At 39.2% G+C, this 22362-nt stretch overlaps 1 protein-coding gene across 1 annotated transcript in view; it reads left to right on the forward strand.

Moving 5' to 3' along the window:
- The window catches only part of SOS1 (SOS Ras/Rac guanine nucleotide exchange factor 1), a 39553-nt gene extending 17191 nt beyond the window's left edge, over nucleotides 1–22362 (forward strand). The window contains exons 9-22 of the mRNA XM_031063673.1: nucleotides 5854–5981; nucleotides 6756–7411; nucleotides 11730–11811; nucleotides 12040–12162; nucleotides 12321–12424; nucleotides 13616–13838; nucleotides 14502–14621; nucleotides 14936–15098; nucleotides 15429–15546; nucleotides 16781–16953; nucleotides 17872–17988; nucleotides 18148–18412; nucleotides 19466–19584; nucleotides 20778–22362. Coding sequence (XP_030919533.1) covers nucleotides 5854–5981; nucleotides 6756–7411; nucleotides 11730–11811; nucleotides 12040–12162; nucleotides 12321–12424; nucleotides 13616–13838; nucleotides 14502–14621; nucleotides 14936–15098; nucleotides 15429–15546; nucleotides 16781–16953; nucleotides 17872–17988; nucleotides 18148–18412; nucleotides 19466–19584; nucleotides 20778–21281 — 2895 coding nt within the window. The 3' untranslated portion in view covers nucleotides 21282–22362. The remainder of the gene's footprint in view (nucleotides 1–5853; nucleotides 5982–6755; nucleotides 7412–11729; nucleotides 11812–12039; nucleotides 12163–12320; nucleotides 12425–13615; nucleotides 13839–14501; nucleotides 14622–14935; nucleotides 15099–15428; nucleotides 15547–16780; nucleotides 16954–17871; nucleotides 17989–18147; nucleotides 18413–19465; nucleotides 19585–20777) is intronic.

Here is a 22362-nt window from a genome sequence, read left to right on the forward strand (position 1 = left end):
CTAGAAGAGCTGTATTAACTGATTTGTTCCCACTTTTCAGTGGCTGCTGTTAGCGATGGTAGAGAGCACTTCAGCGTCATGGCAGCAGCTTGTGCTGAACACCCAAGGCCAAGCTCCCATGAAAAGGGATGGGTGTTACAGGAATTTGCACAAATTTTGATCCTTTTTTCCCCAATAAATAAAAGTTTTAACAAAATCCATCCAAGACTGAATGTTAAGAAGCTTATTTTAGCTGGGATTTTCAACTCCTAGTTTTTGTGACTGACAGCCATGATACCGTCCCTGATACACTTGTATTGTTGCATAATCTTTTAAAAACTGTAGTGTATTTCCCTGTTTTATTCTCCTGCGACCTTGTGTACAAAAGACAGATCCTTGGAGAGAGGTAGTGCAGTGGTTCAGACTTCAATATGCTTGCATCTCTTCACTGGAAATACTTCTGGATATGGAGCTATGGATTGAGCCCTACTACCAGCTTTCTTACTTTCTCTTATAGCAGTGGAGGTTTATGTTTTCTGTCAATACTTGGAGATATTCAAGGGAAACTGAAGGAAATAAACACAAGTGGAACAACAAATGCCGTTCGTGGTTTGTTCTTGTCATTTGCTGTTTCATTTCATTTCACTTCACCTGCTGTTTTTTTTACTTAACCACTAGGATTCCTCTTAAAATCAACAGAGTTCTACCCTTGCTTCTCAGAGTGATCTCTGAAATGGTACATTCACCTTACATAGCATCAAAATATTCATACATTTCTGTTCAAAAATTCACACATTTCTGTCCAAACATAGAGGTGTCATCCAGTTTTGCTTACAGCCTTGCAAAATTTTCTGGCAAAGATCAGACTTGAATTGTTTTGAAGCAGAAAAAGTGGATTTTAATCCATTTTGGAATTACTAAAGAGAAGGGGAAGATGTTTTCAAATTGCATTGTCTTTACTTTGATGGAAAATTTGGGGGAAGAAAATGGAAGACCTCAATTACATGTGTGGAAGCACGTAGGTAAATATTCTGTAGATATTTCAAATACTGATCTAACTAAATGTTACGAACTAAATTATGAGTTTTAAATTTCTAATGTATTCTGCAGGTCTGCTAATAGTGATGAGACAAACCAAAGTGACAGTAAGAGAGAAGAGAGTTTCAGAGCATGAAGGCTCTGGAAGGATCTGTGTGAACTTGTACATTTGTTGCAGAAAGGTAATGATGCTGCTGTGGAGGAGACATCAGCACATGCAAAAAAAAAAAAAATCCCATATTTCTGAAAAATGCAGAGCAAATGAGCTTCTTGTACTTGGAGAAGTCAAGGCCTCCTACAGGCAAAGTAGCCATTCCCAGTAATGGAATGTAAAATTCATAAATGGCTGCTAGTAGCCTACAAAAATTCTGAATGTTTAGGAAATAGTTTTGTGAAAACCTCCGAGAAGACATTTGAAAAAAAGACTTTGCTTTTCTATCCCTTCCTTGGTGAAGGAGATGCTGAGTGTGTAACCTAACAGTGATTGCATACTTGAATCCCTTCTCAGCTGCAGAAACTGAGAGCAAACTTGCAGAAGCTGAGAGCAAAATTGCAGCTTTTCCTGCTGAGGAGACACCAGGTAAAACACTTAGCAGGGTGCTGTAGCCCTGGAGCAAATGTGGAATATGGTCTTCTGACAGGCTGTACCCCTTTATGGGAATGCTAGTGGCAAATTGGCCACATAAGAAACCTTTTGATCTGTTGAATTGGTGAAACATCAGCTGACAGACTTATGTAGTATGCAGTTCTCAATGGGTCTTCCTGACTTTCAAAATGGCACTTCAGAGTAATGTAATTGAATTCTGAAACATAATTATTTTAATTTCACACATACACGCACAGCCCTTCCCAAATAAGAACGTTCACATTGGGTAATCAGAGTAACAATTCCTTAAATTCACATGTTTCTTTAGCCCAAATGATTTTACGTTTTTTGGGCTCAGATGACATTTGATGTACTTGAATTTTCAACATATATTTAGGATCTATTTTAAGTCACATAGTAAAGAGGTGAAGGAACAAGGAATCTTGTACTAAAAGTTGAAATGCTTTTTGTTTTCCTCTGTTTTGATGCTTTACTTGTCCAGTATGCTTCCCAATGGGTTGATCATATTTTATATTGTGAGTTAAACATAACATGAAATAAAAGATGAGGGCCTTTTAGCGTCTGTGTCTTTTAAAATGTACTTCCAAGAGAATGCTGAAGGCTTTTTGTAACTAATTATCTGATATCTGGGGTTTGATATTTGACATGTGCTATTTTATGTAGCTTTTAAAAATTAAACTGAGAAGACATAATTAAACTTTGAATGGAGAAAAGGTTTTTATCATTGCTTCAGTAAGATGCTAAGTTCTGTTCCACTATCAATGCAACTGACACTCCTGCTGTAATATAGATCTGAATAAACAGATAACTGTATGACTGTTTTTACTGCACTGTGCTCAAGATTGTCTGAGTTTATATGAGAACAAAATGACTTTTCAAATTTCAGTGTATTGAAGCTGTGTATGTATGTTCAGGAATATGACATGTGGAGTTTCCTTCAAGGTTCAAGTGTGAGTTGCTTTTTAGTCTGCTAGCATTTTCCAGAAGTGCATGGTGCTCCCTGCAGTTGTCCCCATTTACTGTCCGAGATGATTTCCTCATGCTTTCTAAAAATTCAAAGTTTCTAGATATGAGAACACTTTCTTTTGTCTCCAGTACACTGCTGCTTTGGGCTGAGTTTTTTGGTTTTTTTAGGAATTACAAAAAGTCAGAGAGTGCTCTCAAGTATCTGTGCTGTTGAGCCACCTTCCAGGATTGGTTTGTGGCTAAGTGCCAGCAGACCTGCCTGCCTTGCTCAGAGAAGAAACCCTGTTGGTTTTTATTGTTGATTACAAAATAGCTCTGTCTTCTGTGTATTGAAGCTGTGGTCTTGATTCCCAGAGGAACTGGGGAACTTGCAGTTCACAAATTTCAGTGGTTAGGCTTAATCTTCTGGGAAGACAGAAGTCTAGGTTGTGATGCAAAGCCTAAAGTTCAAGAAGACTTCCTATCTGTCATGACACTTGCTGCTATGGTTCTCCTCTGTATTTTCTATCACTGTATTTCCAGAGAGATATTTCTCTAACAGTGTAAGACGTTAACTGCCAGAGGCTAATTGTGTGCTGCATAAGAAGGATTTATTTTCTATCTCTTTGGAATTTATAAATATGTAATCCTTGTGGTATGCAACAGGTAGAACAAAATACCTTGTCTTCCATTTCTTGGCATCTCTTCAGGATTGTGGTCTAGAATGTAGACTACTTTCTTTTTGTTAAAGATTTCCTTAGCAGTCTATTTTCCAAGTTTTTTTTCTTTGAATGAACAGTGTCTTGTGCCTGGAGTGTTGTGAATCACATGAATGATAAGCCAATATTTTCTCATAAGATTGTTAAAACCCACAATCTCTATAATACTACTGATAATCAGAAGTCTACACTTCCTTCACATAGTATTATATTTTTTCTAGTATGTAGTGCGCTTTCTGTAAAAAAACAAACAAAAGCAAACAACCCCAAAACAAACAAACCCCACCTCACACTTAGCATCTCCCTGGTTTCTTCATTAGGGGGCACTGCACAGCTATAGAAGAATGAGTGGGATTTGCAGAGAAACTTTCTGGGTGCTTTCCAGTTATGCCATTTCACTTTCCACCTTTTCTGAACTGTCCAGGGGCAGTGCAAGATGAAATCATTGCTGTAATTTACACTGAGTTCTGGTTAAGTCTAGTTTTGGTAACTGTACAGTTACCAAAAGTAGACTTAACCAGACTGTACTGCTGGAATATAAACTTCCAAATTCCTGTGTCCAGATAAGTGTCTCCATAGTGATTCAGAGTATTGCGTGATTTGCCATTTGTGTTGGTGTTACACAGAAGACAACACAGATTTCTGCACAGCACTTTCTAAATGTTAAACCTGGAGCACACTGGATTTTGATTTAGTTTCTAAGTATTAACTGCTTTCTCTGTATGCAGATATGTGTTTTGCTTTGGGACGTGGTAAATACCAACCTTTTTGCAAGTAGAGAGAGGGTGCTGTAAAAAGCAACATAAGAGCAGAATGCTTTGCAGTAATGAATGTTAATCTTTATTCGTTTGTTTCTGAAGAGAATGTACAGAATATTGTAGGACCTAGTAAGGCTTATTTTCAAGGAGACCAGGCTTAAACAATCTCTTCCACTGCTGAAGAGTAGAAACCCAGAAATTGTAGGAAACTCAACCAGACTGTTTTGATGGAAACTTGTAAAAAGGCAGTGCACAAGGCAAAGAGCCTTCTCTGAATGCTTGTGCAGGAAAGATGCAAAATCTTAGTGGTAGTTACAGCTTTTTCAAAGCTTTCTTTCAGGACTTCTGCCAGTGGTGGACTTCCCTCCTTGGTCTGAAATCCTCTCTGAACCCAGATCTGCAAAACTAAAGCAAAGGGGAGATGATGCCTCCCTAAATCTGGAGAGTAGAGGAATATGAAGAGGGTAATCTGTTCCTTCTTGGATGATGTCATCTCCCTAAGATCTTCTGGGGAGTAATGCTTGTTGTGGTGCATTCTCAGACCTGTTTCAGTGGTTGCTACACAAGTAGGCTCTCCCACCTAATGCTGCTTAGGTAGAGAGTGTAACAGATGACACTACATGAACCACAGCTGCCTAGAATAAACTTTGTGATCATCCTTATGGCTGGAAACAAATAAAGTAGTCTTTGGCATTGACAGCTGTTGCATTGAATGATTAGTTGGGGGGAAATTAGTGCTGTTCTCTGACCCATTAAAATATCAAATGTGACTGTTGTACTCTGTTGGATTTTGAAGGACAATACTTATATTTTACACTGGAATCAAACAGCACAATTTTACTTTTTGCAAGGGTATCTCATTCTGGTTCATACTGGCCTTTGTTTCACTTCTACCAACAAAACAAATTCTTCAGTCGTGTGGAACTAATTCTTGGTGTGTGATAATCTAAAATGTTTGTCTGTTAATAATTCTGCAAATGTTATTTCAGTTTGCAATCCAAGCCACAACTGTAGTCACCTATTTTTTCTCTCATGTGAAACAGTGCTTAAATGAAGATTTGAGATGCAAATCTTCAATTTAAGCAATCTTAAACATGGCAGATCTTGTTCTAAAAATTTACCTTGCCATAACAATAGTTAGACACAAAATATCAAGTGTTGACCCTTCTTATCCAGTTTTAGTTTAGTTTTTAAATTCAAAACTAATTGTGGCTCTGACCAACTTGATTTGTGTTGGCTCTGCAGTTGTGCTGGAGGTTGGCTTGAGATAATTTCCAAGGTCCCCTTCCACCTGATTTATTAATTAGGCTGTTATTCATGAGGTGAGAGTCCTTGTAATCTTCTATTTTTAAATGTGATGAAGGAATTCTCCTTAGCTTTGGGTCCAGCTTGCCGGTTCCAGGATGTTTATGTGTTAAGGACTGATTTGATCTTGTCCTGTAGTATCGTGTGTGTGGGGATCTCCTTCATTTCTTGTTCTTCTTAAGATTTAACACCTGAAATTGGTTCCAATAAGGAGCTGTAAGGGAAATCAAACCAGTTTGAGATAAATACTGCATGTCTGAGTGTGTTTATATCTGGGGACCTTAGTGACTGTGCTGTATTTTAATGAGATTAAGCTCTTAGCAGAGAGTTGTCTCTCACCTGTGTCAGTAACACACCTGGTTATTACCATTAACTTTTATAACAAGCAGGAGCATGGAAAATCAGCAGAAGGTTAGATTTCTTCTTCCTGGGTCAAACTTCTGGATTTGCACGTACCAAAATGTTTGTAACACTTCCTGTCTTTGACTTTCAATGTTCACAGCAATTGGAAGAAAAAAGTGAGGATGAAGAAGATAAGGAGTGCTTGAAGCAAGCAATAACTGCCCTGCTAAATCTTCAAAGCAGTATGGAACGGATATGCTCCAAAAGCCTTGCAAAGCGAAGGCTTAGGTAAACGTTTCCGCTTTTTCTGCTCTCTGCTCTTAATGCTTTGCTATAAATCCAGGGCTCCCGGTTTCCTCTTTTAGTAAACAATGAACAAAATAGTTTGTGACAAGCCTGCTTTTTCAGAGGAAGTGACATCAAAGCCAAGATAATTTGTTATTGTTTTAAAACAGTTCTAATTTCTATGTGTCCTTGCAAACTGCTAGTTGAGACGTTCTGAGAATACACTGGTAAGTAGAAAGTTGCGGCTTTGGTGGGTTAATTGTTAATAAATATCCACCTAAAAATATTCTAAAATTACCTTTCAGTGTGGTTAGAAGGTAATGTTCTTGAATTTGAAACTACTCTTAAAATTGTTTAAATATTTTTGTTGCCAGACAATTTTTGTGCTGCCAAGGGTAGCCTTTAGGCTTGAACATGAATGCAGTTAACAGCTTTTTTTTCTGAATGTGCTTGTTTCAAATTAATGCCATCTAGAATTGTTCTGTTGGTTATGGAAGTGAGTGGCTTGTTGGTCTAAGAAGCACTCACAACTTGCCTGCCTCTGGTTGTTTGTGTTTAGGTAAAACATCTATTGCTGAAGATAAGTAGAAAATTTATCAGATGAGATACTTTAGTCAAAACTTTGCAATGTTGCTGATATTGAATGATGAAATTGCATTCTCAGTGGAATCCTCACTTCTCAGAAGGATGATCTTGGTGTTTTTGTGTTAGTGGTGGTTGTGTTTTTTTAAAAACATGTGTACTAATAGGCTGCCTTTTTCCCATGCTCCACTGAAGTGAATCCGCATGCCGGTTCTATACTCAGCAGATGAAGGGGAAGCAGCTAGCAATTAAGAAAATGAATGAAATCCAGAAAAATATTGATGGTTGGGAGGGTAAAGACATTGGACAGTGCTGTAACGAGTTCATCATGGAAGGAACACTCACACGTGTAGGAGCAAAGCACGAGAGACACATATTCCTGTTTGATGGCTTGATGATTTGCTGTAAGTCAAATCATGGCCAACCAAGACTTCCTGGTGCTAGCAATGCAGAATATCGACTCAAGGAGAAGTTCTTCATGCGAAAGGTACAAATCAATGATAAAGATGACACTAATGAGTATAGACATGCTTTTGAAATCATCTTAAAAGATGAGAACAGTGTTATTTTTGCTGCTAAATCAGCTGAAGAGAAAAACAACTGGATGGCAGCATTGATATCATTGCAATATAGAAGCACGCTGGAAAGGATGTTGGATGTAACAATGTTACAGGAAGAAAAAGAGGAGCAGATGAGATTTCCAAATCCTGAGCTTTATAGATTTGCAGAACCCGACTCTGAAGAGAATATTGTGTTTGAAGAGAACATGCAGCCCAAATCTGGAATCCCCATCATCAAGGCAGGAACTGTTGTGAAGCTCATCGAGAGGCTGACATACCACATGTATGCAGGTGAGGCACTTGGTTTGTGCAGCCAAAACGCAAGGTAGTAACTTGTTCATGCTTCTCTCTCTGTTAAATACATGCAGCAAAATACATAAAGTGAGTAAAAAGTGAATATGTTTGGCAGTTCACGTGGGATATTACATGTGCATGAGATTGTTCTCATGCAAGGGAGGGGGTGGGGTGTGCAGCAATTGAGCTCTAGACAATACTTTTTCCTTTGTGCCCCAAGCTACAAGAACTGCCTTCCCTCCAGACTTTTAAAGCTGGGTGACACAGGAAGGACCAGCATTGTGGGAGAGAATTATGGGCCCAGTGTTTTCAGTTCAGGGTTGTACTCTATCAGCTGTGTCCATCCTGGCATGCCATGGAAAGACCAATGTCAACTTGATAGATGCAGTCACTTGCATACTTTGTCCTCAGAACTTTGCCTTAATCAGAACTTCAGTGAGGATTTGATTTAAGGACTTTTCACTTAGGGTTTCTGTTTGTGTTGAAGTCATGTTAAAGCCATGTATGTGGTTATCCAGGCTGACCTCAGTGTGTGGGGTTCTTCTTGATGGGAGCCCAGGATTTGCATAAGCTGTGCTGCAAAGCATGGGCTTGTGTTTGGGGTTTGGATTTTTTTTCTGATTCTGTCTGTATGTCAGTTATTCTGAAACTTCATGCATCTTGATATTAGTGCTTTTCATATTCAACAATTTTTTTCTTCCTTTTTGCACTCTTAATTGTTGTAGAGTGTTCTTCTGCAGCTCAGTCCTAGATACCCTGCCTAGATCAGGAATATGTGTTTGAAAAAAGTGAGCAGTAAGCAGAATATAATTTCTGTAGTTTAGTATTCTGTTTGCTATTTAAAATACTTATATCTCTTTGCTCCATTACCATTCTTGCTCTTCTTTTAATTTTCCTAACGTTTACTAGAAAGCCAAATGCAATATTGTGCTAGCAGTCTTTACCTGAGCAGTTTTGTAGCTGTCTTCATTTTCTTGTAACTTTTTAAACTTCTAGCTCTTGGCCTTGTATTTTATAGGCATGATTTATGACATAATTCATGTTGTAAGTCTTGAAAATTAAAATCAAACAACTCAGCCTTAAAGAAAGGAAGACACTTCACTATTATTGTTTTTAAACCTAGCATTGCCTTTGCAAAAGAATTAGCAAAAAGTATTGTATGAGAAAACTGAGAATATAAGTACTGAGAGGTGGCCTGAAAGACTTTGACCAAAAGGATAAAAATAGTTGTCTTATAATGTATGTAGCTTGTCTTTGTAGCCTTAATCATCTTAGTGGATGTGACGCTGCATTGCTACATTGTGCATAATTTCTCGACACTCTTATCTTCTATACCTTCTGTTTTATAATTGGTTATCTGTGAGGAAAAACATCATTATTCTCACCATTCTGTGCAGTCTTTTCCAGGGCAGCAAAGAAATAAAAGATAGTGACTCAACCAAAAATGCTCTGTTGTACAGGAAACATGATCTATTGGTGATGTAAATCATTCAGGGGTTTGTTGCATCTTGTGAGATGCAGTGAGTAGGGCAGCAGTTCTGCAGAGTACCAGGTTAGCTCTTTCACACATGTATAAGCTGAGTTCAAGGCTTCTCCTCTGCTTGGAGACCTGGGAAGATGAATGCCTTGGGGATATGTAGCCAAACAGCTACAGACTGTAGAAATTCTTTTCTTGCCCCATGCAGGATTGTGTATCTGTGATGGTGATCTTTAAAGTCTTTATTGGCTTTATATTCAGATGCCAGAACAGCAAGAGTGTCCCTTTCTGAGGCAATTTTTCTGAAATTCAGTGTGACTGGTTATGGCAGCCCTTGATCTGCCAGTCTAAAGACAGTATTTACTATAACTGTGTCTTTTCTCTGGGTTTTTATCTTTGTAGGTCAAGTGGTCTAAGAAATAATTACAGATACACTTTGCAAAGGTCATACAAATTGTTGCAGTTTAGTTAGTTGCTGTAGTCAAATCAGGTCTCAATTTTTTGTAATATATGAAGATCCACACAGTCCATCTCATTTGTAGGTATGTGTGTTGGACCTTTTATTTGTCATCCCTCACCCCCTTGACAAATGAGAAACCATTTTATCAGCCAAAAGTTCTTTGCTGTGCATCAGAGACAGCTCTAAGGAAACAATTCTGCTGGGGGGGAGGCATCCAGCTTCTACAACAGCTCAGACAGGGAGACAGCCCTGATGGCCACCTGGTCACAAGGTGTGGCAGACTGTCCAAACTAGCCTGTGGTGGAGCAGCAAAACAGAGAGAAATCTCCTCTGCAAAAGCAGTTTTCCATGCATTTTTACATGAGAGAAATTGCCCTGCAATTAGAAGTTCAGGTTCTGACCTTACTTGCATATTCTGGTGGGTTTTTCTTGTTTTAATGTGTTTTTGCATTCATTATCTCCTCTTGCCCAATTCTTGTTTCAGAACAGCTGGATTAGGTGGTACCAACATTTTAAAGTCATGGCATTTTTTTTATCTATAGAGCAGCACTCTTCTATTTTTAAAGCTTAGATATGTTAAGAGTGCTTGTGCGTCATCATGGTGTCCGTTTCCTTTCTTAAGGAATTCAAGGGTGATTATTTATAAATCCTCGTAGAACAGTTATTGTTCTTTTTTAGCTTTCAAATTGTCTGCATTGAAGAGAGAATTATCACATGAGCAGACATCCTGGCTAACTGGTGTTGTCTGTATTTTTTTAACACTTACTCATATATTGTACACTATTTTGAGTCACAGTCGTTGCTAGTAAGATAATGAAGTTAGATTTGATTTTCTGATCTACTTCATTTGAAATTCAATGTGTATTGTGGATTTATATGCTGACCCTACCTGTAAATAACAATAGCTACAACTCAGAGCTTGCAGTGATCTGAAGATCTTAATTGCTATGGAAGCTCTTTTTTTCATGTAGACAAAATCTCTTATTTAGAGTACATGCTGTGTACAGATTGCAAGCTGTGAAAGCATGAGTTACTGTGCTTCTTTAGCACAGCAGAATTTGTGTATTTTCATGATGAAGATGATGTGAAGAAGGATGACCTTCTTTGTGCAAAAAGTATGGGAGTTCTGCCTTTGAAAATAATTTTGAACCGTACAGTTTCAAGGACTGGTGGGAGAGGAGTTATGATTAGGAAAATGGAGTACTGAAGGATGTGAGAAGCAGAATAGCCAGTTGTTTAAGGAATGAGAATTATCATGCAACAAAATTGCAAGGAAATGCTGCGTTACATGGCAGAGTTAAGGTGTGCAGCACATCACAGTAAACTGTTGCCCAAATGAGCAACTCAGTGGGATCTAAGGAAGTTGGAATGTTCATTCAAATGGACAAGATGCTGGTAAAGAGTTAAGGAGGATTTTAAAGCAGCTCTTAAAAATCCATATTCCAGGAAACAAATCCAGTAGAGTATTAGGTCAAATAATGCAGTCTTTTTATCCTACATGTTATAGCCTACAGGAATTCTTGCTTCAAGTTCCTGTGAGCTCCTCCTCAGCCACTCTGTATTAGGACAATTACAAGCTGGGGTTTGGTTTTCAAATCTGGATATGGATTTAATATGCAAAGCTGTTGCAATCTGCTCATTAATTCTGTTCAGTGATAACAGTGTTAGCCTTGTTTCTAGTCAGCTCTGTGCATTGCCAGTGAGCTGTCACTGCATTTCCTCATATTTGAAAACAAATGGGTTTGCTTTTGTAATTATGAGAGACACTTTGGTTTTCAGATTGTTTTGATTATTTTCAAGACACATTTTCATATTTTAAATAAATTGACATGTAATTAGTCAATTTAAATGAAATTAGTTGATTTTCTAGAAGTGAAATAAATATAACTTCTAACATTGCTGTCAGGTGAAAAAATATCTAGGCTGCTATAGCCATGAGTGGTTATCAGTTGTGCCAGTTTGGGGGAAATATTCTCCCCTGGAAGAGGCCATTTCTATCCAGTGCAAAGTGACTTAATGTCTTTTTTGAGTTCTCATGTCCCAATCATTGTCAAAACCAAAGTTGTTTACTCGTAAATAAAATCATCTATTCATTAATTTCAAAGTCATTGGGAAAGAATCCTGTCTTTTAACAGTTAAAGGGGAGGGAAAAAGTCATTGTTGTGAACCTTCAACAGAATTAAAATTGTCTTTAAGTTCTGCTTTGTATTGCTATTTTAGGAGGTTTTGAACTATTACCAAAGCCATTTTGGTTTACATCATCTTCTCTGTAAGTTGATAGGGTGACATCATTAATTTTAACAGATAATTGAAGTTATTGTAAAAGAAAAAAAAATAGGTAATTGCTGACATAAGTGTAAAATTATTCTTTGTCTTAGATCCCAACTTTGTTCGGACTTTTCTCACAACATATAGATCCTTCTGTAGACCTCAAGAGTTGCTGAGTTTGCTAATAGAAAGGTATGCCACTGTTAAAAATACTGTTCTTATGAAGTGCATTTTGTTTTCTTTTTACTTGGAGTGTGTAAGATTCTGGCTTTCCAGTTGGTTTTGAGTCACTTCAAACACCTTTTCAAAAAGTTGTCCAATTCAAGGATTGCCAGTAAAATGTACAAGTTTATAACCAGAAGCTTGTGCCAAAGACTGGTGTAACAGAGGCCTAGTGCTTACACCCATCTTCTGTGCTAGATTTGAAATTCCAGAGCCTGAGCCAACAGAAGCCGACCGTATTGCCATGGAGAACGGAGACCAACCCCTCAGTGCAGAGCTGAAAAGGTTTAGGAAAGAGTACATTCAACCTGTGCAGCTGAGGTGAGTGCTGCATCCCTGGGAGCCACCCTGAATTCCTTCTGAAGTGCCACCTTTTGACTGCCCTGGCTCCTGGTGCTGCCAGTGGCCTTTCTTGCAGCTGCTTTGAAAGGGAAGATACACTTGGCTCTAGAGTGTTTCTTTATTCTTTGCTTTTGCAGAGTATTAAATGTGTGTCGACACTGGGTAGAGCACCATTTCTATGACTTTGAAAGAGATGCTGACCTTCTGAAACGTTTGGAGGAGTTCATTGGAACAGTAAGAGGTATTTAGAGTTCCTTAAGTGCTGACATTATGTTAAAGCATCCCGTTTCAGAGATACAGAGTGTGATCAATTTTGCTTTCAGGAAAAACAGGACATTATTAAATACTTGCTAAATAATAAATACTATTATTATTAAATACTTACTAAATATTTCATAAAGAGCGTGAAATAGACTTTCATTAAGCCCACACACACACACTATTATTCAAAATCTGGCTCTTGTTCAGAATAATGATTGTTATTTACATAAATTGAGTTTTGTTCTAGAGGGACTGAAATTAAATTTACATAATGTTAAATATGTTAATCACATGAATGAGTTTTGTTGTAGAGGGACTGAAATAATGAAAAATAATAAGAACTGAGTCATGATCAGGACAGAATAATTGCTTTGATTGTCATTTTAAACTTTACACAGGGCTAATTTTTGTAAAGTTGGATGGTGGAAACCATTATTTATTTGAAACAAGAGTTTCCAGCTACTTCACAGTGCATATTAGAACTGTAGGACACCTTGCTGTTGTGATTGTACAGACTTTTCCTGTTTCCTTTTAAATAAAGCCAAGACAGACATGGGAGCAATTTGTAGGAAAAGACTGTGTCAGAGAAGTACTTAGCGGTTATTTAGCCACTAAAAAGAGGTGAGAATGAGGCAGCTAATCCAGTGGGTGTTACTGGTAAATTTTCAATGGACTGGTGCATAAAATTCTTATGATGCAGAGTTAAAAAGGCTTTTGGCCTTTCAATTTTATTCTCAGCTTTGATGGTAAATGCAGTACAGGAAGAAGCTTCTCCCTGTTTGTTATTTTGACTTTTTAGGTTATCTGAGGTAATCACATGCTCTTGCCCAAACTAGAAAGTTCAAAGTGTTTGCAGAAGTGCATTTTGGGCAAAACAAGGTTTGTTCCCAAAAACTCACTGTAAACTCAGAAAAGAAAGAAAAGCACCTAAATCAGAGCAGGAGTCTAATTTGGGTGTTCTCATTTGTCCTTGGGCAAAGTCGTGCTCAGCATTGGCTATTGAGGAATTCTTTCTGTCTTTGAATACTTCTACATTTGTGTAGAGAATGCCAATCCTAAAGAATATATGATTGCTTTAATTTAGTAGGTTTTGGGGTTACTGTTTACTGAATTATACTGATGTCTTAGGAAAAACAATATTAACTAAACAGTAACTTTCTCTGTGTGCCAGGCAAAGCCATGAAGAAGTGGGTTGAATCCATCACAAAGATAATCAACAGGAAAAAGCAGGCACAAGCCATTGGGCCGAGCCACAACATCACTTTTGAGAGCCCCCCTCCAGCAATTGAGTGGCACATCAGCAAACCAGGCCACACAGAGACTTTTGACTTGCTCACTCTGCATCCCATAGAAATCGCTCGGCAGCTCACTTTGCTGGAATCGGATTTTTACAGGTAATTTTCCTCCACTGAGAAACATGTGGCACAAACCAAAATATTCTCCATGCCTGAAATTGTTTCTGTGGGCCTCTGACGTGAAGCCCCACAGAAATTAAGGGACTTCACCAGTGGTGTGTATTAATTTCCATTTTTCAGAGGAAGCTCTCTTAAATATAATATTTGTTTTATCCTCCCCAAGTTACTGTGCAGTATGTGTGACTGTTGCATGCTGTTAATTGTCTTGTGCTCCAGCTTTCTCCTGGTATTTTCTGTGTAGACCAACCATTGAGAAGTATGAACAATTATTAAATCAGTTTTCTTCACATCGTGCTTTGTGTAGCAAATTAAGGACCATGTCAGATCTCATCAGCTGTCTATAAGAAATTATTCAGGCATTGGAAGCTCACTTTTTGTTGTGGTGAACGAGATGGAGATTTCATTCTTCATTTAGATGAACAGAGGTGGTTAGGAGTGACATACATAAAGAAATATCTACAGTCTAAAAAAGAAGCATAGAAATAGCATTTAGTCAAGAGGGCAGCCTAACATTGTAGAAGGGATACCTTAAGAATTTATTTCTAAATATGAATTCCAAATTCATTGAAAATCAAGAGGGTTTGGAAAAATAATACCTTCCTGCTTTTAGTTACATTTTTGATAAAACATCTACTTTTCCAGAGCTGTGCAGCCATCAGAACTAGTTGGAAGTGTGTGGACAAAGGAAGATAAAGAAATTAATTCTCCCAACCTTCTCAAAATGATAAGGCATACAACTAACCTAACTCTGTGGTTCGAAAAGTAAGTGACTTTCCTGAATCTGCACCTACTCCATACTGGGACATTTACAGACTATTCACAAGTATACTGTGAAAAATTCTCTTCTAGGAGAATTCCTGTTTTGGTGTTCAGATGCTAAAACTGGTCCCTGTGAGAAATTTAACATAGTGGTCTCAAGCTTTGTATTCTTAGAATATTTTCAAATCTCTAAGACAGTTTCAGAACTACCTCAAGTAATTTGATAAAATCGTATTTGTTTGTGTTACAAGTTAATATTTGACTTTGGAAACCTCATCAGCGCTTTAATACAAACCCCAATGTTCTTGTGTATTTAGATGCATTGTAGAAACAGAAAACCTAGAGGAGAGAGTAATTGTAGTGAGCCGGATAATTGAGATCCTGCAAGTTTTTCAAGAGCTAAACAACTTTAATGGTGTCCTTGAGATTGTCAGTGCTATGAACTCCGCAGCAGTTTATAGGTTGGATCACACATTTGAGGTACAGTGAAATGTTTTCCACTTTTGCTATGGCAGTGTCATGCAGGGTACCTTGGCTGCACTGAAAGCCTGTCTTGTCAGTAAGCATTTGCTTCCAAGGAGCAAGGAAAGTAAATCCCCCTATAAATTAATCAACCAGGGTGTAAGAGAGAGGGTTTTTTTCCTTGGTTTCAGAAGCAAGAAATGCATCCCCACTTAAGCAAGGCGTCTCAGGATGGTGGGGCAGTGTCCTCGTGGTCCCTGATTCAAGTGCCAGTGGGAGACCAGTACTGTTGCTGGGCCATGCCTTTATCTTCTCTTTCCAAACCACCTGTTTGATCTCTCTTTTAAGCAAATTCCAAGTCGCCAGAAGAAGATCTTAGAAGAAGCTTATGAGCTGAGTGAGGACCATTATAAGAAATACTTGGCAAAACTCAGGTCCATTAATCCTCCTTGTGTGCCTTTTTTTGGTGAGTACCTGTGGTTTGGATGAGCCATGTCCTACATTAACATTTGGGAAGTATTGAGCTAAGGGACTAAACAGAGTATGAACAATAGAGAGAAAAGTCAATTTTAACAGGACAGGTGGGTTGGAATTTCAGGTGCCCAGACACGAATATGTGAAAAAACCCTAAAGTGTCTATTCATGGAAGATATTATTTGCAGTAAAAATAAGTATATCTGCAATATCCTATTTTATGCAATATCCATATTTGCTGATTTTTACTTTGAGTGTGGTTTGAACTGTTACAACCATATATACTCTCAATAGAAGGTGGTCACATTAGAAATATTATTGCCATTGCATGGGAGAAAAAGAAAGATCCTCTTCCTCATCAGGTGTTCCAAGAAATACAGCTAGAGTCTCATTTCTATTAAAAAGTCTTATTTCTGTAGAAACAGAGTTTGGAAAGCAAGCATCCTCTTTATAATCAGATTTAACAGTTCTTCTTTGAAATAGATTGCTGACATTTAGCAGATTCTGATGTTAAGCACATATCACTCCTTTTCTTAAGCTATCCACTTAAATATTTGCTACAGATCAGTTCCAAGTCTGGACAGTGCAGTTGTCCAACATAGGCTTCAGGCCAAAACTGAAAGAAAATAGTGTTGATGGCTTTTTTGGCCTTTTACAGATTGGGGAAAGATATACTCCAAAGCTCTGCAAAGAAAGATAAGATGAACTAAGAAACCTTCTGTCCTGCTTCAGAGATGAGTAGAGGTTAGCAGGATCACATGTGAATAGCTTCAGTTATTTCTGTCAAGTAATAATAACAATTCCAGACACATGATCTGTGAAACGGAGAGCACTTTTTACTTCCTAATCTTCAAATTATTTGATGCAATTATGAAGCCAGGATAAAACTTGAAAATAATAGTTGGACTTTAGCTGGGGTGTCTAATGGAGGAGTTAAGAGAAAGCACTCCTGTTCAGTGTCCCCTTTTAGTGTTCAGTTGTGTGAGCTTCCTAAACCACAGAAAGAAGCACAGACTTTGGGACTTTGATGCAACAAGGCATGTTAAAATATTTAAATTGTTGCCCTTCTTGGAAGGTCAGGTGCAGTTCTCTTGTTGACCCTAACAAAGGGTTTTCTAAATAATTGCAGTGCACAAATTAATTTTTTTAAGAATTCCTTGTATTCCAGTCATGACTTCCTCCTTGTTTTGTACTCTCTGTTGAAAACCTCTTCTGTTGCTGTTTAGGGATTTACTTAACCAACATTTTGAAAACAGAAGAAGGCAATCCTGAATTTCTCAAGCGCCATGGAAAAGACCTTATCAACTTCAGCAAGAGAAGGAAGGTAGCTGAGATAACAGGGGAGATCCAGCAGTACCAGAACCAGCCATATTGTTTAAGAGTGGAATTTGACATCAGGGTAAGTGACACAGTTTCCTTCTGTGGTGATTCTGTCAGCTGACAGACCATAAGGACAGACTGAATTCACATAGATTCAGTCTGACTGAATCAGAGATGAGCAGAGGACCTGTCATAAAACCTCTCTTGGGTCTCAGTGTAAGAAAGGGCAGAAAGCTCAATGCTTGCAGTTTCTTGGGTTTGTTTCATTTTTTTCTCATCTGTTGGGACGTTGGTAGATCTTCTTATTGATCAGTGTTAGACAGGAACTGAAACTGGCAGATTCTCATTGTCCTTCACTCAGTTGCAATTACTTGCCCAGTTGTCTTTTCCTCCTCTGTTACCCTGCCTTTATGTTCCATGTTTACCTGATAGCACTGTGTTTACATCATATGTTGGTGGAGATGATACATCTTTCTTTCTCCTGGTGCTTGTTTTCCTTGGTCTGAGGTGTTGTCGAAGCAGTGTCCTCTCTGGTTGCTTTCCTTTCTTCCTTTCTTCTTTTTTTCTTACTATCTTTTGATCTGAGTGCATTCAGAGAGTCACAGGACAGGTTATCTTAGGAGATTCTGCAAGGTTTTTTTTTTATTTGTTCTCCTCGGGCTTTGACAGAATGCATTGTGGGAGCAGTCTTCCCTGCATCAGTGTAAAGATGGATTGTTTGCAGCTTTTTCTGGAAGTGTTTGGGCAAACCTGGTCTGACTTTGCACTGGAAAAAGCATTTAGGGTACTTGCACAACTGGTTTTCAGGCCAAGCATAGCAATAGCAATGTCCAGAAAAGGCCTGGTGACAAGCAGATTTAATGGCTTAAGTCTGTCATTACCTCTGACTCCAGCATTCTCTCTCTTCTCTTGAACAGCTGGGATCATTTGTGCTGTAGAAACAAGCAGTATTAAGAAGCATCTTAGCTGACAAGTTGTCTGCTTTCATGTATTGCAGAGATTTTTTGAAAACCTGAATCCAATGGGAAACAGCGTGGAGACAGAATTTACAGATTATCTCTTCAACAAGTCACTGGAGATAGAGCCACGAAATGTCAAGCCTCCTCCAAGATTTGTTAGTATTCAATTCTTGCATTTATTTTTCAAAAAATGCTTACATTTGTCTTTCATAGATGGTAGAAGTCATTTCAGATCTCTGACTTCATAACTACAAAGCTACATTTAAGTGATCCCACAGCCTTTTGATTTTGGTTGATACTTTCTGTCATTTCAGCCCAAGAAGTACAGCTACCCTCTCAAGTCCCCAGGTGTTCGTCCCTCTAATCCAAGGCCAGGTACCATGAGACATCCCACGCCCCTGCAGCAGGAGCCAAGGAAAATCAGCTACAGCCGCATCCCCGAGAGCGAGACGGAAGCGACGGCGTCGGCCCCCAACTCGCCGCGGACCCCGCTGACCCCGCCCCCTGCCTCCGCCACTTCCAGCACCACCGACGCCTGCAGCGTCTTCGACTCGGACCCCTCCAGCCCTTTCCATACACGTAGGTGCTCACAGACAGCACGTGCCACTCACAGTTTGTGGTGTTAGGCAGGGGAAATGAGGTTTAGCCTTCTCAAGTGACTGTAAAAATCACTGCTTTTCTCTTCTTGCAGCATCAAAGACTTTCAATATTTCTTACTCACTTTTTCTTTAAAAAGTTTTTATTGTAAAGGAGAAACTGAAGAGAATTAGATGTGTTACGTAGGGACTGTTACAAGTCTTTGGAGGACCTTCAAAACTGAAGGCAGAGGTAATCTCTAGGGCCCATGTATGTCCCAGACAAACTTTTGGGATTTGGTGCCATATGTATTTGTGTGAATGTATTTGGTGAATATCTGATGGTGAACATTGAGAATACAAAATGAATTGTTTGTAGGTGCCTTATTCTGCTGCCTGCAATTCAGAACTGATTTCAGTGTACATGGATGGTTTTCCTGCAGAACTTAAAACCAGTATTTGCTTGCTTTAAATCCATCAGGACCTATCCACACCTCTTTTTCTTCTGTGTTTTCCAACATACAAGGAAGCTCATATTTTATGGTGTGCCCTCAGTATTTCATAATGGATATAGGCTTCTTTCACATACAAGGGTTTTCAGAGGTTACTCCTGTGTTCAGCTGGTTGCCACAAGGAGGTGAAATGACTTCTAAAGGCAGAAGTTCCTTGGCAGAGCTGTGCCATTGCTGAGTGTCCAAGCCAGGTCTTCGGAAAGCCACTGGAGAAAGGATTTCTTTGTTGTTGGGTCCATTGACTGCAGGTTCAGGATATTATTTGAGTGCTGTTGTGACATAAGAACAAGTTTGTGGTGTGGTTTTGGTCTCAAGGATTACTTAAGAAAGTTCAGGAGCTGATGGCCACAGAGATCTCTGCAGTTCAGAAAAGCAGTTTTTCTGGCAGCTGCAAGTTAGAGGCTTGTTTCATTGTCATTATTTGCCGCTTCCTTGATTCATTATGCTGTATATGAGCAATTGCTTTATTATTTATGGCACCTCTATTGGCAGCAATTTTGAGCCAAATGTTCATCATTATCAATAGGTTTTTTTATGTCCCTTAGGATCTGCTTCTGTGTCATCCATAAACTTTACCAAAACTTCAGATGATGCTCCTGTCCCTCCTCCTGTTCCTCCACGAAGAAGACCAGAATCTGCCCCAGCTGAATCCTCCCCATCAAAAGTAAGTAAGCAGAAAAAAGGTCATTTTTCAGGGAGAAGAGGGGCAGGGTATGGTGGAAAAGTAACTATCAAAGACAGTACATTTATTTTTTGAAGAACTGTATGTGAAAGAGTAAGCAGCCATGTATTTCAGGCCTTCACAGCTCTACCTCACTATGTCTTGATCTCAAACAAATGAAAATAGATGAGACCTAAATTTAGGGTTAGAAATGTCTCATCTGCTGATGTGAGGCTTCAGGCAGGTGTTTCCATCTGTGATTAGTTGTTCCAGAGTATCGTTTTAGGAAATATGAATAAGAGTAAGAACTGATGAACAGTGATGATGGAAAGTGCTGTACACAACTCAGTCCTCTGGAAGGTTTCACCAGAATATTTGATCCTGATGCTGTGGTGCTCAAGTGCTTGCTTACCCATCCTGTCTGCCTGCCTGCTTAAGCCATTGCTACATTTTCCTTTTGCATTTGTCTGGCATCTGGGATCTGATCCAACCTTTGTTGCAAACACTGTCAAATTTCACCTGATTTCAGTAGAAGCTTGTTTGTGACTTCAGATTTGAAAATCCCATTCAAAATTACTTCAGAGCAGATATGTCTTTGAAGAGAGCTTATAAGTGGCTCTTCAGCAGTTATTTTCAGACTACAGGCAACTGTTTTGCCAGTCAGCAGAATGTGACACATCACCAAAATGTATCTGAAATCCTACCAAAATGTATTTGAAAACATTGTCTACATGATACAGTGTTGGAGATCAGTTATCCTATCACTATGGTCTGCAACCTGGGAGCTGTTCACTTCCATAATTCTGACTACTTAACTCCATCTTCTGAGCATAGTTTATTTTTTTTCCTGTTCAGCATCATCAGCCTCTCCCTTTTTCTAGTTTTCTTGAAGAAATTCCTGGTGTGTTAACCCATTCCAAGTGCTTTTTACTGGGGAGGTGGTGGAAGATATCCAAACCTCCCCAGCAAGCAGACCTGGAACTAGCATGGAAATTGTTCCTTTGATCATTCTTTGCCTTGCCCTTGTCCCTCTCTGTGCATCTTCATTCCATCCATCCTTGGCTGTTCACTCGTGTGCTGCTGCAGCCCTGCTAAGAGCAATCTGCAGTGCAGGAGGGGGCTTCTGTTTGACAGCAGGGTCCTGTGCTTTGCTGCCTCTCTGGAATTTTACTGACTGAAGTGTTTGTGTACCTCAGATCACTTCTGCACACCTGGACAACCCACCAGCAATCCCTCCTAGGCAACCAACCTCTAAAGTGTATTCTCCAAGGTACTCGGTGCCTGATCGGACCTGCATCTCTGATTCCTGTGTTACCCCTGCCAACCCCCCTGAGTTACCGCCACGGGAACCTGTGCGAACTCCAGATGTTTTCTCTAGTTCACCACTACACCTCCAGCCTCCACCCCTGGGGAGAAAAAGCGAACTTGGTAACACCTTTTTCCCAAACAGCCCCTCTCCCTTCACGCCCCCTCCCCCCCAGACACCTTCTCCACATGTAGCACGGAGGCACCTGCCGTCGCCGCCTTTGATACCGCAGGATGTGGACCTCCCTTCTGTTGCTGGACCACCCATTCCTCCACGACAAAGCACTTCTCAACATATCCCAAAGCTTCCTCCAAAAACTTACAAAAGGGAGCACACACACCCATCGATGCATCGGGATGGGCCGCCCTTGCTGGAGAACGCCCCCTCCTCCTGAACTGTCCCTCGCGCTGGGAGTCGCATTTTCCTGGTGCTATGTCTGTTGCTGGCAATGGATGCACTGAACCTGGTGGTGTCAAGGGGTTGGGACGTGTATGCCAAACACTAAGAACTCTCCAATGCGTTGGAAATGTAGTGTACAGAAATGGAATTGCAAAAACAGACTTTCTAGTGGAAAACCCGGTTAACTTGCTATTCTTGTTTTAGTATGCCGGACTTTGTTCTAAAGTAATTGGACAGCTGATTGTACCAGAAAACAGTCTGGAGAGACTTCTTTGGCCAATGAGCAGAGACTGTGTTTGTGTAATGATCAATAATGTCCAGTACAGGAAGGAAAAACAGTCTTGTATCCATCAGTTCCATACAGTGGCACAGTTTTCGGAATGAAAACATTATGCACTTTTTTTAATCTCAAACAGGGAACTTTTTACCCTTCTTAATTTTCCTTTGCTTTACTTACTCCCTGCTTTAAAATACCTTCCTAAAATTATGAGAAGGACTGTGAGGAAGATCTGTGGTACCTAACCGAGCTAGAATTAAGGCAAAGCACTGTATTGCGGTCCTGTTTACAAGTTGTTACAATGAGTAGTAGGGGGTACCTAGGCTTCACCAAAGAGGTACTTTATTATTATTTTCTGAAATACTGTGGTGCCAGTTCAAAAATAAATTTTTGCCAGGAAGCATAATGTCTAATTATTGCTTTCTTTAGATAGAGCTGATGAAAGTCTTACATCATTAAGGTGACAGCAAATTTTTTTTTAAAAGCAGCACTATCATCTGAAGCAAATATACTACATTTAGAAGACTGTTAATCTCTGCTAGGTTATGTCATGTTCTTTTTAAGGTTTACTGATGATCCATTTCATGGCTAGTAGCTATTCTTTTTCAGTCATGCCATGAAAACAGTCACTTGTCAACTTCCATAGCTATTGTCATGTTTTACTAACAATAGATTAATCAGCATACATAGGATTGCCTTGCAGTTGCATAAATCGTGTGTATATAGTGAATGTTGCATAAATATACTTGCAGATTGTTTTTAATTTAATTGAAATAAAGATAAAGATATGTTTGGCTGA

This window comes from Geospiza fortis, unplaced genomic scaffold (assembly GCF_000277835.1).
Source record: "Geospiza fortis unplaced genomic scaffold, GeoFor_1.0 scaffold99, whole genome shotgun sequence".
NCBI lineage: Eukaryota > Metazoa > Chordata > Aves > Passeriformes > Thraupidae > Geospiza > Geospiza fortis.